The 14,210-nt window shown below is 43.0% G+C and overlaps 1 protein-coding gene across 1 annotated transcript in view; it reads left to right on the plus strand.

Moving 5' to 3' along the window:
• The first annotated feature begins 7,297 nt into the window (after positions 1 to 7,297).
• LOC147440507 (uncharacterized) overlaps positions 7,298 to 14,210 on the plus strand; it is a 28,487-nt gene continuing 21,574 nt past the window's right edge. Inside the window, 2 exon segments of the mRNA XM_086483529.1 lie at positions 7,298 to 7,739; positions 7,742 to 8,109. Coding sequence (XP_086339655.1) covers positions 7,439 to 7,739; positions 7,742 to 8,109 — 669 coding nt within the window. The 5' untranslated portion in view covers positions 7,298 to 7,438.

Below are 14,210 nucleotides of genomic sequence, written 5' to 3' on the forward strand. Positions count from 1 at the left end.
GCCTACAGCAAATCAGCCAGCGATCTCAGTTTTCCTTATGACAGTGATGATGCAGACAAAGAAGATCAAGGCAAGGAAAAATGCGAGAAAGAGGTCACCCTCTTCTCCATCTTCCTCAAATTCTCCATCTTCTGAAGAAAGTGATGGTGCAACTTTTGAACCATAAAAAAGAAGAGGCCATAGGAAATCCTATGCCGCGTGGAAGAGGTCATCTGAGCTCAAGAAGTTCCAAGAGGGAGGAAAGAGCATCTCTTCCCTTACCTCCAATGGCACCTTTGGTGCTACGGACAAAGTCTTGGCCTTTATCCAACAAATTTGATGCAGCATTTGGAGATGAGGGCTTCCTTAGTCCTCTAAGCTACACCATGTAGCTATTCACTTTCAAAAGTCTGCTAGGCAATGGTGGTCTAGCCTATGGGCCAACGGTGAAGCTCCACGAACATGGAAAGATTTAAGAGCTTCCATTATGAAGCATTTTTTGGCCACCAATGCCAAAAACAAAGCTTGAATCTCTCTCCCTACGAATCCATTCACAAATATGTAGACAAGTTTTGGGAATTACAACTCAAAGCCATTGTCTTCAAAATGTTGGATTTTTGAGAGCAAAAGCAACAATTTTGTGCGGGCTTAATTGAAGAAATGGTGGAGTATGTCAACTCCCAAAGGCCACGCACCATATCGGCGGCTATATACCATACTATGGTGGCTTGTCAAATCAATTTCCAAACAGGGGCTAAGAGAAATTCTAAGCCCACGGAAAACAAGGTTTCCAATGAGCCCAAGGGGAAGGACAATGGCCAAAAGTCTCCTACGGGCTATTCCAACAAAGCTAAGGAGAAGGGAGTTTACAAAGGTAAAAAAAAACTCTCTCCTGAAGAGCTTGAGCATTATCGCAAGGATAGCCGATGTTTTAAGTGCGGAAAGCAAGGGCATGCGTACCGCGCTTGTCCCCAAAAGAACACTTGCCATGAACCTCCTAGAGCTACCTTGGTTGAAATCCAAGAGGAGGAAACTCACCACAAAGGATCTCCTCTATGCCATGCTTGGAGAAAGGTAAGAGAACATGATGCTTTTATTCTCTTTGACCCCAGTTCTACTCACAATTTCATATCCATAGAGTTGGCCACCAAGCTAGGAATACAAGCTTACAAGATGGGAGATTCCCATCCCGCAGACGGTGCTTTCAAGGGGAAAGAAGATTCAGTCACTCCCTTAATCGGGAAATTGAGTCTCCATGTCCAAAGCTATGTGGACAAAGAGGACTTCTCTATCTCTTTTGTCAAGAATTAGGATGTAATCCTAGGGGCACCATGGTTTGATGGCATTGGGTGCCAATGTTAAATTCCTTGAAAGGAGAATCTACTTTAGGTTCAGGGAAAAAGATATGTACATAGATGCTAAGAAAATGGGTAACACCATACCCATTGTACATACGCAAGCTTTTAACAAGTGAATAAAGAGCTCTATTTCCTTGTACATGATTTTTGTTGAAGATTCTCAAAATGAACCTAATGTTTTAGCAAAAGAAAAGATACACACCCACTAGGAATTAGAGTTATCCAATTTTCTCAAGGGGTTTCAAGATGTCTTTATTGATGACATCCCTTGTGAGATACCTCCTAAACATGGCAATGATGACCATGCAATTGAACTTCTTCCAGGAAGTTCACCCCCTAAAAAACCTCCTTATAGAGTTTCTCAAGATCAACAAGAGGAGATTATGTGGCAAGTGCATGAGTTAGTTGAGAAGGGCATGGTTGGGCCTAGATCATCTCCATTTTGTTCTCCTATGTTATTACTGCAAAAGAAAGATGGCACATATCTTATGTGTGTCGACTATAGAGCACTAAATAGGATCACTATCAAGAATAGGTTTCCCGTTCCATGGGTAGAAGACCTATTTGATAAGCTACAAGGGTCCGCCTACTTTAGTAGGATTGACCTAAAATGTGGCTATCATCAAATAAGGATAGTTGATCAAGACATTGTAAAGACCGCATTTCACACTACGTTTGGTCTTTACGAATACATTATCATGCCTTTTGGCTTGACCAATGCACTAGCCACATTCAACTGCTTGATGGAGAAGCTATTCAAGCCTCACCGAACCTTACTAGAGTGTTCTTTGATGATATCATCATCTACTCTAATTCATTCAAGAAACACAAGCAACACCTCCATGTAATATTTCAAGTTCTAAGAGAGAATAAACTTTTGTTAATCGAAAGAAAAGTGAATTTTTCTTACAAGAGATTCAGTATTTAGGTCACATTATCTCTCAAGATGGCATCCAAATGGATCCATAAAAATTAGAGGTAGTAAAAGGATGGCCTAAACCAAGGAATCTTCATGAACTAAGAATCTTTATAGGTATGTGTGCATACTATAGATGCTTCATAAAAAAGTTCTCACTAATAGCAAGACCATTACATGACCTAGCAAAGAAAAATGTTAGGTATACATGGTCTGCCAAGGAGAACAATGCTTTCAAAAAGCTTAAAGGAGAGCTTATCTGTCAACATGTGCTTACACTACCGGATCTCTCAAAGCCATTTGAGGTCCAATGTGATGCTTGTGGTGATTGCCTTGGAGATGTTTTGCTCCAAGAAGGGCATACCATAGCCTATGAAAGTAGAAGGCTCAACGTTGTTGAGCAAGCTGTAGGCATATATGAAAAGGTAATCCTCGTAGTTCTACATGCCTTAGACTCATGGAAGCACTATTTATTGGGGACTCCTTTTATTCTGCGAATGGATCACCAAAGTCTTAAGTACTTCATGACGCAGACCAATCTCTCCAACAAACAAATGAGGTGGAAAAATTTCCTTTTGCAATTTCATTTTCATATTGCTCACATTGCTGGAAAGCATAATCAAGTAGCCGATGCACTCTCAAGACTGTCGAGAGTGAATGCGGTTTCCATAGCAACTCACAATGATCTATCTTCTATGATGGATGAGTATGCTATTGATCCCAATTTTAGAGATGTGATTTTAGCCCTTGCACTAGGGAAGTAAGAGGAACCATTTAACTTACAAGATGGTTATCTTCTCTATGGCAATAGACTATGTGTTACTAACTCACTCCCATGAGAAATTAATGTATGAATCGCATGCTCCTCCTTATGCAGGGCATAGAGGGATTCAATCTACCCTAAAAGGGATTGAAACATATTTCTATTGTCGTACCATGAAAGCAAACATACAAGAGTATGTTTCTAAATGTGTGGTATGCCAAAAGACAAAGTTTGATAGAGGGAATCAACCTGGATTGCTTCAACCTTTGCCAATCCCTAATTCATCATGGGAGAGCATATCCATGGATTTTAGCTTTGGATTGCCTAAGTCTATCCATGGGAATACGGGAATATGGACGATAGTAGACAGGTTCAATAAACAAGCTCATTTTATACCTGTCAAAAAGACTATCAAAGCCCATCAAATGGCAACCCTCTTCATTTTACAAATCATCAAATACCATGGCTTTCCAATGTTCATAGTGTCGGATAGAGATCCTAGAATGACCAGTAATTTCTGGAAGGGTCTCTTTGAGAATTTAGGAGCAAGGCTAAACTTCTCTTTGACCTATCACCCACAAACGGATGGCCAAAGTGAAATAGCTAACCTAACAATCCTTGATCTACTAAAAGCCTATGTAACGGAACTAGATCAAAGATCCCAATGGGAGAAGTACTTACCCTTAGTGGAGTATGCTTACAACAACACTGTACATACTTCCACAGGAAAAGCACCTTTTGAGTTAATTGAGGGAAGATCAAAAAGTCCCCTGCTACTTAAGGTACACGGGAAGATCTTTGCTACAGATGAGTATAGCGAAGACCTACAATAATCTTTCCAAAAGATTAAGGATGCTATCTCTATCTCGCAGCAAAGGCAAAAGGCTACTGCTAATAAGCACAGAAGAGCCCAAGCCTTTAAAGAAAATGATTGGGTCTTACTAAAATTTCCCAAGGCTTGATTAAGGCACACGACGGGAAAGAATCCTACGGGACACCAAAAGTACTAAGCTAAGTTAGCAAAAAGGTATTATGGTCCCTTCCAGATTCTTAGGCCAATCAATGAGATGGCCTATCAAATCAATTTGCCCAGCAATTGGCTCATAAACAATGCTTTCCATGTGAGCCTACTAAATCCTTACAAAGGAGAGACACCTCAAGAACCAACTATTGAAGACCCATTGGAGATCAAGGACCAACAAGAGGTGCTGCAATTTGAGTCCATTCTCCGACATGAAGACAAGGTACTAAGAGGCTGTAAGACTATCCGACAATATATTATTAAGTTTAAGAATTATCCTTTTGAAGATGATAGATGGATGCAAGGCATACAATTAAAGGATAACCTAAACCTTCTCAATGCTTACAATGCTTTTCTAGAGTAAGAAAATGTAAAAATGAAGTAGTATGCATGCTTAGATCAAGTTTGCGGAGACAAAGTCTCCCAAACACTAGGTAGAGCTTGTCACTCTACTATGGAAGATTGATAGGACTAATGTGCAGACATGCTTGCGGCAGCTTAGGCTCTCAAGTGCCAAATGGACTAGTCATCCATTCTGGAACGATGTCGTAGGGTAACATAGGGATCCTCTATCTGCTAGAAAAAGAACTAATGAATATGCTTTATCTTCTCTACCCCATAGTCAAGAATGACTATGATTTCAAGAGAGAGGTAATGTCATAATAACTAATATCTAATTCTCCTAAATTATTGTCTCATGTTAAACTGATCATTTAATATGGGGAAGTGCCAGGGGAGAAAAGCTAGGATATTGGTTAAGCTAGCAGATTGGCCACAGTAGGGATCCAAAGGAGGGAAATAGGGATCCAAAGGGGGGGGCATCTGCAAAAGATCAATGTGTAACAATGGGCTTAAAAAACCCTAAGGTTCAGCCCATTAAGACTTCCAAAATGCTAAGGTTCCAAAATTCAAAGGTTGTGTCCAAAGGTCAAAATCCTAGGAAAATTGGATGCTTTGTGTGTGCTCAAAAAGTCTTCATGCATCCCTAAATAGAAGGGGGCGAGCCCTAGAAGTAGGAGATGAGAGAGAAACACACACACACTCACACAAGCTCCCTTTACACAAAGGGAATGAAGGACACATGTCAGCTCCCTAGGCAAGATGCCCACAAGGTGTACTCAAATCGTATTGGATGGCCATGGAGGTGGACCAATGAGAATTAGGCTAGAGTAAATCTAATTTAATCAATTTAAAAACACTTAATAAAATAACCAATAGAAATTAAGAGTCTCTAAAAGACTATTGGACAGTCTCCCAAGGGGTCCAATGAGCATTCAGCAGCCCAATGGCTTGCCTGATTCCTATTGGCCAAGAGGCAAAGGGGTACAATGAGGGTTTAGCTGCATTTCTTAATTACCTAAAGCTCTCACAAAAGGGGAAAGGGGGACACATGTCAGAAGGCTAGCCCTTATGATTTTTAATACTCATTGGCTAAGCCTAGAAAGGGCCAATAGGGTTGCACCATGAGCAAATAGCAAGAGGGGTCGACCAAGAGAGAGGGGGCTGATTTTTTGAAGGCATTATCCACACACAAACTCATGTGTGAGGCAAGAAGACTCTCTCGCTCCTTCTCAAGCTTTAATGGAAAGCTTATCACCTGCTCCAAGCTTGTGGGAAGGGAGGCCTACACCAACAACTCTTGGCTTTGTGATGCAAATCCAACCAAGATCCAAGCTTCACTACATGCTCATCTCCTCTAACATGCTAATTACTAAGCTAAGCTATACTAATATGAGTGATTATGTGAGGAGATGTACATCTTTCTCGTAAGACTACTCCTTCCTCTCAATCTACTCTCATACCCCGCTAGCTCTCACCATCTTCGAAGGTGTGTGAGGTTGTTGCGGGAGCGACTCACACACCCATGAAGTGCATGCAAACACTACCTAGATCAACATAATGTCAATCGAGGACACAGATGACACGATAGGCACATGGAGGAAATCTCTTTAGCTTGTCAGGCTGAGACCATCCTACACATACAACACTGTGGAAGGCCAACTAAACCACAATCAAGAACCTCACTGCTCTAGAGTACACCACCTAGCCACATACATACATACGGAAGTTAACTCACCTAATCATGCCAAATTCATATGAAACTTAAGGAACACCATCCCCTCACTAGGATACACCTGTCCCTACGCTTCTACACTCAAAACCCTCACTCTAAACCCATCTGCGGAAAATGCTTAGGATGACAGAGCAGAATTTTGAAAGTGCCCGAAACTGAAATTTATGAGTACCTATGCGTAGCTTATGTCGCCACAATTCTATAGACTACCAGCACGTAGAAAACAGACATCGTTTGATAAGGAAAGGCCTTAGTGTTGGGCTAGCTTGGGCGTTCTTTCACGGATGGCATCCACATGGACGGCCATCACTTTTTGAGGTGAGAAGGCGTGCAAAATTTTGCTTAGAGCCGTCTGTAGGAACGTAGAGTATGGACTGGGGCTTGTCAAAGCTCAGCATCTGAGCATGCGCGCCATCCCTCATCTTGTTTTTCATATGTGGTGTTGCTCATTGCAAGGAAGTCAAATCTGCCTGGAGTAGCACATGCGAGCTTGACGTGTCCTCAGGAGTTCCATCACCTCAATGTTTCATGGCTTCAAGCTTTCGTCTGCCATCGCCATCCCCTCCCTCTTCGACCTTCCTTCTCGCCTGTTGATTCTTCCTCCTGCACTGCCTTCGTCCTACTTTACCTTCCCTAGGATGCCATTCCCAGAGGTACCCCCACTACGAAGCCTTTGCATACTCTACTTCTTTGCTCTCCATTTAGGGTTTTCTTTCTCTCTGGCGCAGCTTCTAGCCCTCACATGTGTACCAGAGGTTATGCCGGCATCTTCTGCAAGAGTTCATTGGCACGAGCATTTGCCACGCAACGGGGCTCTACTTTTCTGACTACAGGGCACCAAAAATGCACATTTAGAAGACATGGTAAGCTTGATTGTTGTCATGGATCATTGCTCGACTTCATCTTAAGCTCAGGAGTGTCATAGAAGGCACGCTCTTGATGTTCAGAACTATTTGAACTCTACGCATGTTTCCGACTCTACAGCTCTAATGTCAAGCTAGCTGTTTCAAAAAGAGGTCCGTCTTTTCTTAGTCGATAATTTCTTATCATTGTTTGTTTTAAGTTGAAAATCAGAGTGGGGCGGGTGTCCCAGTCTGACTCTGACAGGGGCCTCAGTTTTGTGCAAGCTGTCCAGATGTCGCCTTGAGGCTCCTGCACTTCACTAAATGCAACCGTACTTCTGCAGACCCTCGATTGCGTCAGAGAGAGAGAGAGAGAGAGAGAGAGAGAGAGAGAGAGCGCTCTTGCAACGCCGCTCGCGCATATGAGATCTGCGTGAAAAATGGCAGCTGCGTAGATGTGACAGATTTTTGATCAATTGAAGGAGATGGCTATGGCGGACAGGATGAAGGAGGGCTTGCTGAGGCTGGGGAATCTTTCCTTGTTGGCCATCGCTGTGGGCTGTGGCTATGCGGGCTACAACATGAACGTTAGTGAGGATGCTGTTGCCAAGAAAGAGCGAATCCACCATGAACAGTCGCTTGCCCATCGTCGCCGTGTTGAAAAAACCTTCTTCCAGCTCGCCAGACAGTACGATCTCAAGGTTGATGAGCTGATTAAAAAGCGTGATGAGGTATACAAGATCAGAGACGAAACCCAGACTCTCTCTGCTAGGGTTCTTCAGCATAGCATGAGGTTGGCTGTGAAATATAAAAGCTTCAGAAGCTCTTAAAGAACATTGAAGATCTCTGTGTGCAAGCTTCCTCTCTTCGTCGGCAGAAACGCGCCCTCAATGCTGAAGTGGAAGAGTTATCAAAGCTTGTCAAGATTAAAGAGGATTTGCAAGCCAGATCTAAGCGTGCATCAGACAGTCCTGCCTTGGCTGCTAATGATGAACTCCAGATTCTATCATCAAAGGTGCAAGAGAGGAATAGGGTGCTTGGAGCAGAGATTGAGGAACTCATGCGGCTTGTGAAAGTCAAGGAGGCGTTGCTGGCAAAGGCAAAAGCCTGGGATAGTCACTTATCAAAAGATCTCTATATCACGTGCGTTCAAGAGGTAATTAATAATATCCCAATATACATACTATATTTACACTGTAATATACATACTATATTTACACTGTGAGCTTATTTAAAAAACCCTCATCCCCCTCTTTATGTATATATTTTTATACATTTTGGTCTTTTAATAATCCTCTCCGGTTAACTCACGTGATATCATACACATTCTAAAAAGTGACCGCCCCGGGGGGTAGAAGCTCTTGATGAACCCACCATTACTCGTCTAGGTGACCCGCTGTGCAAAAAAGACGACTGTGTTCGAAGCTGAAATCGTTGCAAAAGGCCTACAAGGTGCTGTAAGGGTCTAGAAACTGGTTTCTGTAATCGTCGAAGCATTGCACTTCAACACTTTTAATGCTGCATGTTTTCAGCGTGTTATGATAGCTTATGACTTGCTGATGTTCTAGGTATAGCCTAGGTTATCCAGTCTACTATCATAAAAATAATGAAGTTTTACACAGAGAGAGAGAGAGAGAGAGATCATGGTGCAAAGAGTCGAGACTGTGTAGTGATGTGTACCTTACCTTCCTTCTACTGGCCGTGTAACTTACCTTCCTCTTGCAAACCCTCAACTTTCTCAAAGAGAGAGAGAGAGAGAGAGAGAGAGAGAGAGAGAGAGAGATCATGGTGCGCACCTACATGAGAGAGAGAGAGAGACTATTACTTTTTCCCATTGGCTGTGTACCTTACCTTCCTCCTGTAAACTCTCGACTACCTCAAATAGAGAGAGAGAGAGAGAGAGAGAGAGAGAGAGAGAGAGAGAGAGAGAGACCATGGTGTGCACCTACATGAGAGAAAGAGAGAGAGACTATTACTGTTCGTGAAAAATATTTTTTCCAAATAAGCAAAATTCCTTTCCTTGAGTTTGCCAGGAAGAAATTTTAGAAAATTTCATTGGTAGGTCCTCGTGATCCCTCATTTTGTTTTGTAAAGTTTGAAAGAAGAGAAAAGAGCAATAAGGGGAAGGGGGCCGTTAGCCGTCGTTGCCCCTTGGGGATTAAAAAAGGGGAGAGAGGATGTAAAGAAAAGGGGGAGGACTTTAGGGAAGGAGGAGTTTTTTTTCTTCTTCCGCTCAAGGGTTTGCAGCTCATCGGAGAGGGAAGAAAAGTTAGAGAGAGAGAGAGAGAGAGAGAGAGAGAGAGAGAGGTGTCGTCTATGTTGAAGGGCAAGGATTGAGGATTGTGGCATGGGTATGTTCAATTGTGGTACTGCCAAGGGTGGGTTTTATTATTTGCTAGAAAGCCGTGTGTGTTTCAAAGGTGTGTTTGAGAGGATAGGGGTGTTGCGAGTGCCCTGAGATATAGGGAGGCCTTTATTTGTGTACTGGGCGTGTTCCCCATTCCTCCTCTCCAACATGCGCTCATGCGCACACATAGGCGTTTGCGACGTTTGTGAGCCTTGGCAAGTAAGCTCGGACATCACCTGGAATCGGCTAGACATCAGCTACGATTTTTGGGTGAATCGACATCAATTTCGACACCTGTTGGGTATGCAAACCTTTGTGCATCTAAGCCTCGTGGGCACCTATAACAGGTAGTTCCAGTCTGCATGGCCATTGCATGGCAAGCCTAAAAAGCTATATGTATTTACGTAGGATTACAATATCATATCATATCATTATTTTTTTGTCTCTGAGTATCGACTCTCTCTCTCTCTCTCTCTCTCTCTCTCTCTCTCTCTCTCTCTCTCTCTCTCTCTCTCTCTCTCTGGGTCGTCCTTGTCTGCTTCACGCCATGGATTTCTCCTTACCGGTGGCATTCATCGTAGCCCCGCTGCACCCCATCAACTGGTATCAGAGCCACATGCTTGGTGATCCTTGGCACTCGCAAGGCAAAGGCAGCATCTCAACATGCTCCTCCCCTAGGCGTTTGCAAGACGGCATATCAAAATGCAATCAAATCTGCAATAGAGCACCTCATCGTCATCGTCCTCCTTGGTGGCTACTTGGTGCAAACACATCATCTCAGAATGATGTGCATGAGGTGATCATTGGTAAGGTGCAGGTGATTAAGCTTGTGGACTGCAACTTCTCAAAACGCTGCTGATTCTTGGGAGTTTCGGTGGCACTTCTCATAGCGTCTGTATTCGTTGCCACAGACACAAAGAGCTTGTTTTTTTTCCTTTGTGTTCACACTATTTTGAAATAGTGGCCAACCTAATTTAACTAGTCCAAGAGGTCATTCATACGAGCCTTACAAAACGCTTCCAGTTGCAAGTGCAAGGCTTGAAGATGGTGCTGATAGTTTTTAGCAGATAAACACGGCCTTCTTTTCGGGTGCAAGTACTACGTGAAGACGAATACGAAGCCAAATATGCTCTTCTAGAAATACAAATATGGCATCAACAATCAACGAGTTTAATGAGCCGACAGTCGAAGTGGTACCCATGCAGCTTCTAGTATGTGCTACTGTGAAAGGGAACTTATGTGACGGATGTCAATCGGATACAGTTAAAGGAGCCTTGAACATTGTGGATCAGTTTGTCACTACAATCAAATTGGATTCTATAATGGTTCTATTAAGCATTCCATGATTCAAGGTGGTGCCCCAAAAATAGCAGAAGCAAGTTCAGATTGGTTTCTTTCAACTCAATTTTTTGGCACTATTCTTCAACTGCTTTTCAGTTTAATTGTGCTAGCTAAAAGTCATGTTTTATCATGTTGTCATAAGTCTGTTATGATTTATCTATTGTCACTTATTGTCATGCCAGACTTCTGTACAGGTTATAGACACTGCCACATAAAAAGCAGCAAGACCACCCTTTGTTGTTTGGTCGAGTTTTGGTAAGTCTCACACTGATAGTTGTTTGAGGGAAGTACACACACATACCTATGTTATTGTCAAGGGGGGACTTCTACTCATAGTTTCAGGTGAATGAAATGTGCCATGGTCTGTCTGTCTCGAGTCCATTGTCAGTGATTTGGGCTTGAGGGGGGGGTTGTTGGGTATGCAAGCCCTTGTGCGTTTAAGCCTTTGTGGGCACAGCCTATAGTAGGCAGTTCCAGTCTCCATGGCCATTGCATGGCAAGCCTAAAAAGCTATATGTATTTACACAGGATTACAATATCATATCATAGCGTTATTTTTTTGTCTCTGAGTATCGACTCTCTCTCTCTCTCTCTCTCTCTCTCTTGTTCGTCCTTGTCTGCTGCACGCCTTCACGCCATGGATTCTCCTTGCCGTCGCTGGCATCCACCTTAGCCCCGCTGCACCCCATCAACACCGATTTTGACGTTTTCTTGGTTTCGTGGAGATTTTCCTCTCCAACCTTGGCATTGACAACTCAACATTGGCTTTGAGCATTGACGGCTCAACCCATTGGTTTCTACACTGATTTGCGGCTATTGGACTAGCACGCTTCCGCTCGGCGGCGGAAGTCGACATCGAGCATTTTCTCGACTTCGAGCACAAGCGGCCATAGCATTGGCACTTCCGCTCCACAGGGGAAGACAGCTCCGACAACCATCCCAGGATTCTTGACTTCCACGGTTTTCTCCAGTTTATGGCTTCAATGGCACATACCGAGAGATACGGCTTTGACAGACCATTCTAGAGGAGGTTTTTCTTGAGCGCATATAGCTCTTAGATGGCATTTCCAATCGACATGTTTACCGACTAATGAGGTAATAGTTGCCATTTTTCCAACGATTTTGCTCACATGTTGTAGTGCAGCTTGTGCGAAGCACTAGAGAGAATTTTTTGCACGATCTTGTACAGTTTCATGCTATGCGTGCTTATGTGGATATAGCTTGAGCTAGGTGTAGCTTGCAAGTAGCAGATTTACAAGTTTGTTGCGGTTTTTGGAGAGGTATACATCCATAGAGCCACTCAGTCAAGAGTGAGCCAGTCTGTCAGGCTTTTGGCATTGCATGTAGACCATTTGTGGATTTTGCTACTAAGACACTAAGTGTCTATTTCCATGCGTATTTGGTGAAATTTTTGAGTTTTTTCTTAGTTTTTAGGAGAAACTCTGCTAGAGTTTTCCCAGATTCACGCCATGATTTATGCGTATCCATAATTTACTCTTTGATGGTTAGTGGTCGAGCTTGGCTCCCACTTTGACATTGATCGTGTATTCACTCTCAATTTTGGTAGGTTTTGTCAATTTGGACACAGTTTTGGTGTTCTCGTATCCACTCTTGAAGGAGTGAGGATTAGCATATGCTTGTGTGGCTACAGTCAGGACAGTCATACATTTCACAGACTTTTTGCAAATTTTTAAAAACACTTTCTCTTGTGGGTTGCATTTTGAGCTAGTTTTCTCTCTACTTCCGTATATGGTTATGCGCTTTACGCTCGGTTGAGCAGTTTGACCCAATTTATGCTTGCAAAGTTTACAAATTGTGGAGTTGGTTTTGTGCATATGTGGCGTCAGGTTTGATGCGTTTGATCATGATTTTGAGAATTGTGTAGTGGGTGAGTGACTTCCCACTTTGTTGCCAATTTGGCATGGTTTATGGTTGAGATTATACTTGAGGTTTTTCTTAGTTTATAGGGGAGACTCTGCTAAATTTTTCCAAGATTTCTTGCCATATGTTGGTTCTTAGCCATTCACTTATGGTTGCAAATATGTGTAACAGTGTAAAGTCCACTATGGTGACTTTTGAGAGACGACGGTCTCATTCTTGCCGATACTTGCGTTGTTGGCATTGTGGTGACACGTGTTACATTAGACACCATTGTTTCATATGTATGAGGTAGCATCAGACATGTATGCATAGTGCAGATATGGATTTCACACATGTTAGAGAGGCAGTTACAGTGGCAGTCTATGCCAATGCCAATGATATAATGCTTGCCTCAAGTGTACCTCTTGCAGATTTGTCTATGGATAGCACACTTTCTCCACAGTGGTTACCTGATAGCGATGTTGTTTTCCATGTCACACCACATTGTGACTGGTTCAACCCTTTTTCTAGTGGGAGCCTTGGCTGTGTGCACTTGGTCAATGGTTTGGCATTCGACATAGAGGGTGCAGGAGACGTTTGTTTGTCTTTGCCCAGTGGTGCATCATACACACTCCGACATGTGTGCTACATTCCTCAACTGAGACAAAGCTTGATCTTAGTGAGAGAGTTGGTAGATTTTGGTTATCAGATAGTGCTTAGCAAGAGATGGCACCGTGAAGAGAGCGGGCAAAACGCTCTCCAACACCCCCTAAACGGAGAAGACCATCGCATAGGCCTTCTCACCATAATTCAAAGAAGAAAGAAAGGAAGTATGAGAAGAAAAAATTGATAAAGAGGTCACGCTCTTCTCCATATTCATCATCATCCTCCTCTTCTCAAGGAAGTGATGGTGCAGCTCCCAAAGAACTCAAAAGGAGAGGCCATAGGAAATCCTATGCCGCTCTGAAGAGGTTGTTCAAGCTCAAACAGTTCAAGGAGGGAGGAAATAGTATCTCTTTTTTTACCTAGATGGCACTTTTGGTGCTACAGACAAATTCTTGGCTTTTATTCAACAATTGGATGCAGCATTTGGAGATGAGGGCTTTACGGAGTCCTCTAAGATACGTCATGTAGCCATGCATCTCCAAAAGTCCGTCAGGCAATGGTGGTCTAGCCTACGAGCAAACGGTGAAGCTCCACGAACATGGAAAGCTTTAAGAGCTTCCATTATGAAGCAGTTTTTGGCTAGCGATGCCAAGAACAAAGTGCTCACTGAATGGCGAAGCTTGAGGATCTCTCCCTACGAATCTATTCACAAATACGTAGACAAGTTTTGGGATTTACATCTCAAAGCCACTGTCTACAAAAAGATAGATTTTGGAGAGCAAAAACAACATATTTTGTGCATGTTTATCTGAAGATATGGCGGAGTATGTCAACTCCCAAAGGCCTCGCACTATTTTAGTGGTCATACACCACACTATGGTGGCTTTACGAGAATCAACTTCCAACAAGGGGCTAAGAAAAATATTACGCCCATGGAAAGCAAAAACCGTAATGAGCCTAAGGGGAAGGACCATGTCCAAAAGTCTCCCAAGGGAAACTTCAACAACAACAAAGCTAAGGAGAAGGGAGTCTACAAAGGCAAAAATAGACTCTCTCCTGAAGAGCTAGAGCGTTATCACAAGGATAACCGTTGTCTCAAATGT

Source organism: Adiantum capillus-veneris, chromosome 15 (assembly GCF_014529385.1).
Source record: "Adiantum capillus-veneris isolate H3 chromosome 15, ASM1452938v2, whole genome shotgun sequence".
Lineage (NCBI taxonomy): Eukaryota > Viridiplantae > Streptophyta > Polypodiopsida > Polypodiales > Pteridaceae > Adiantum > Adiantum capillus-veneris.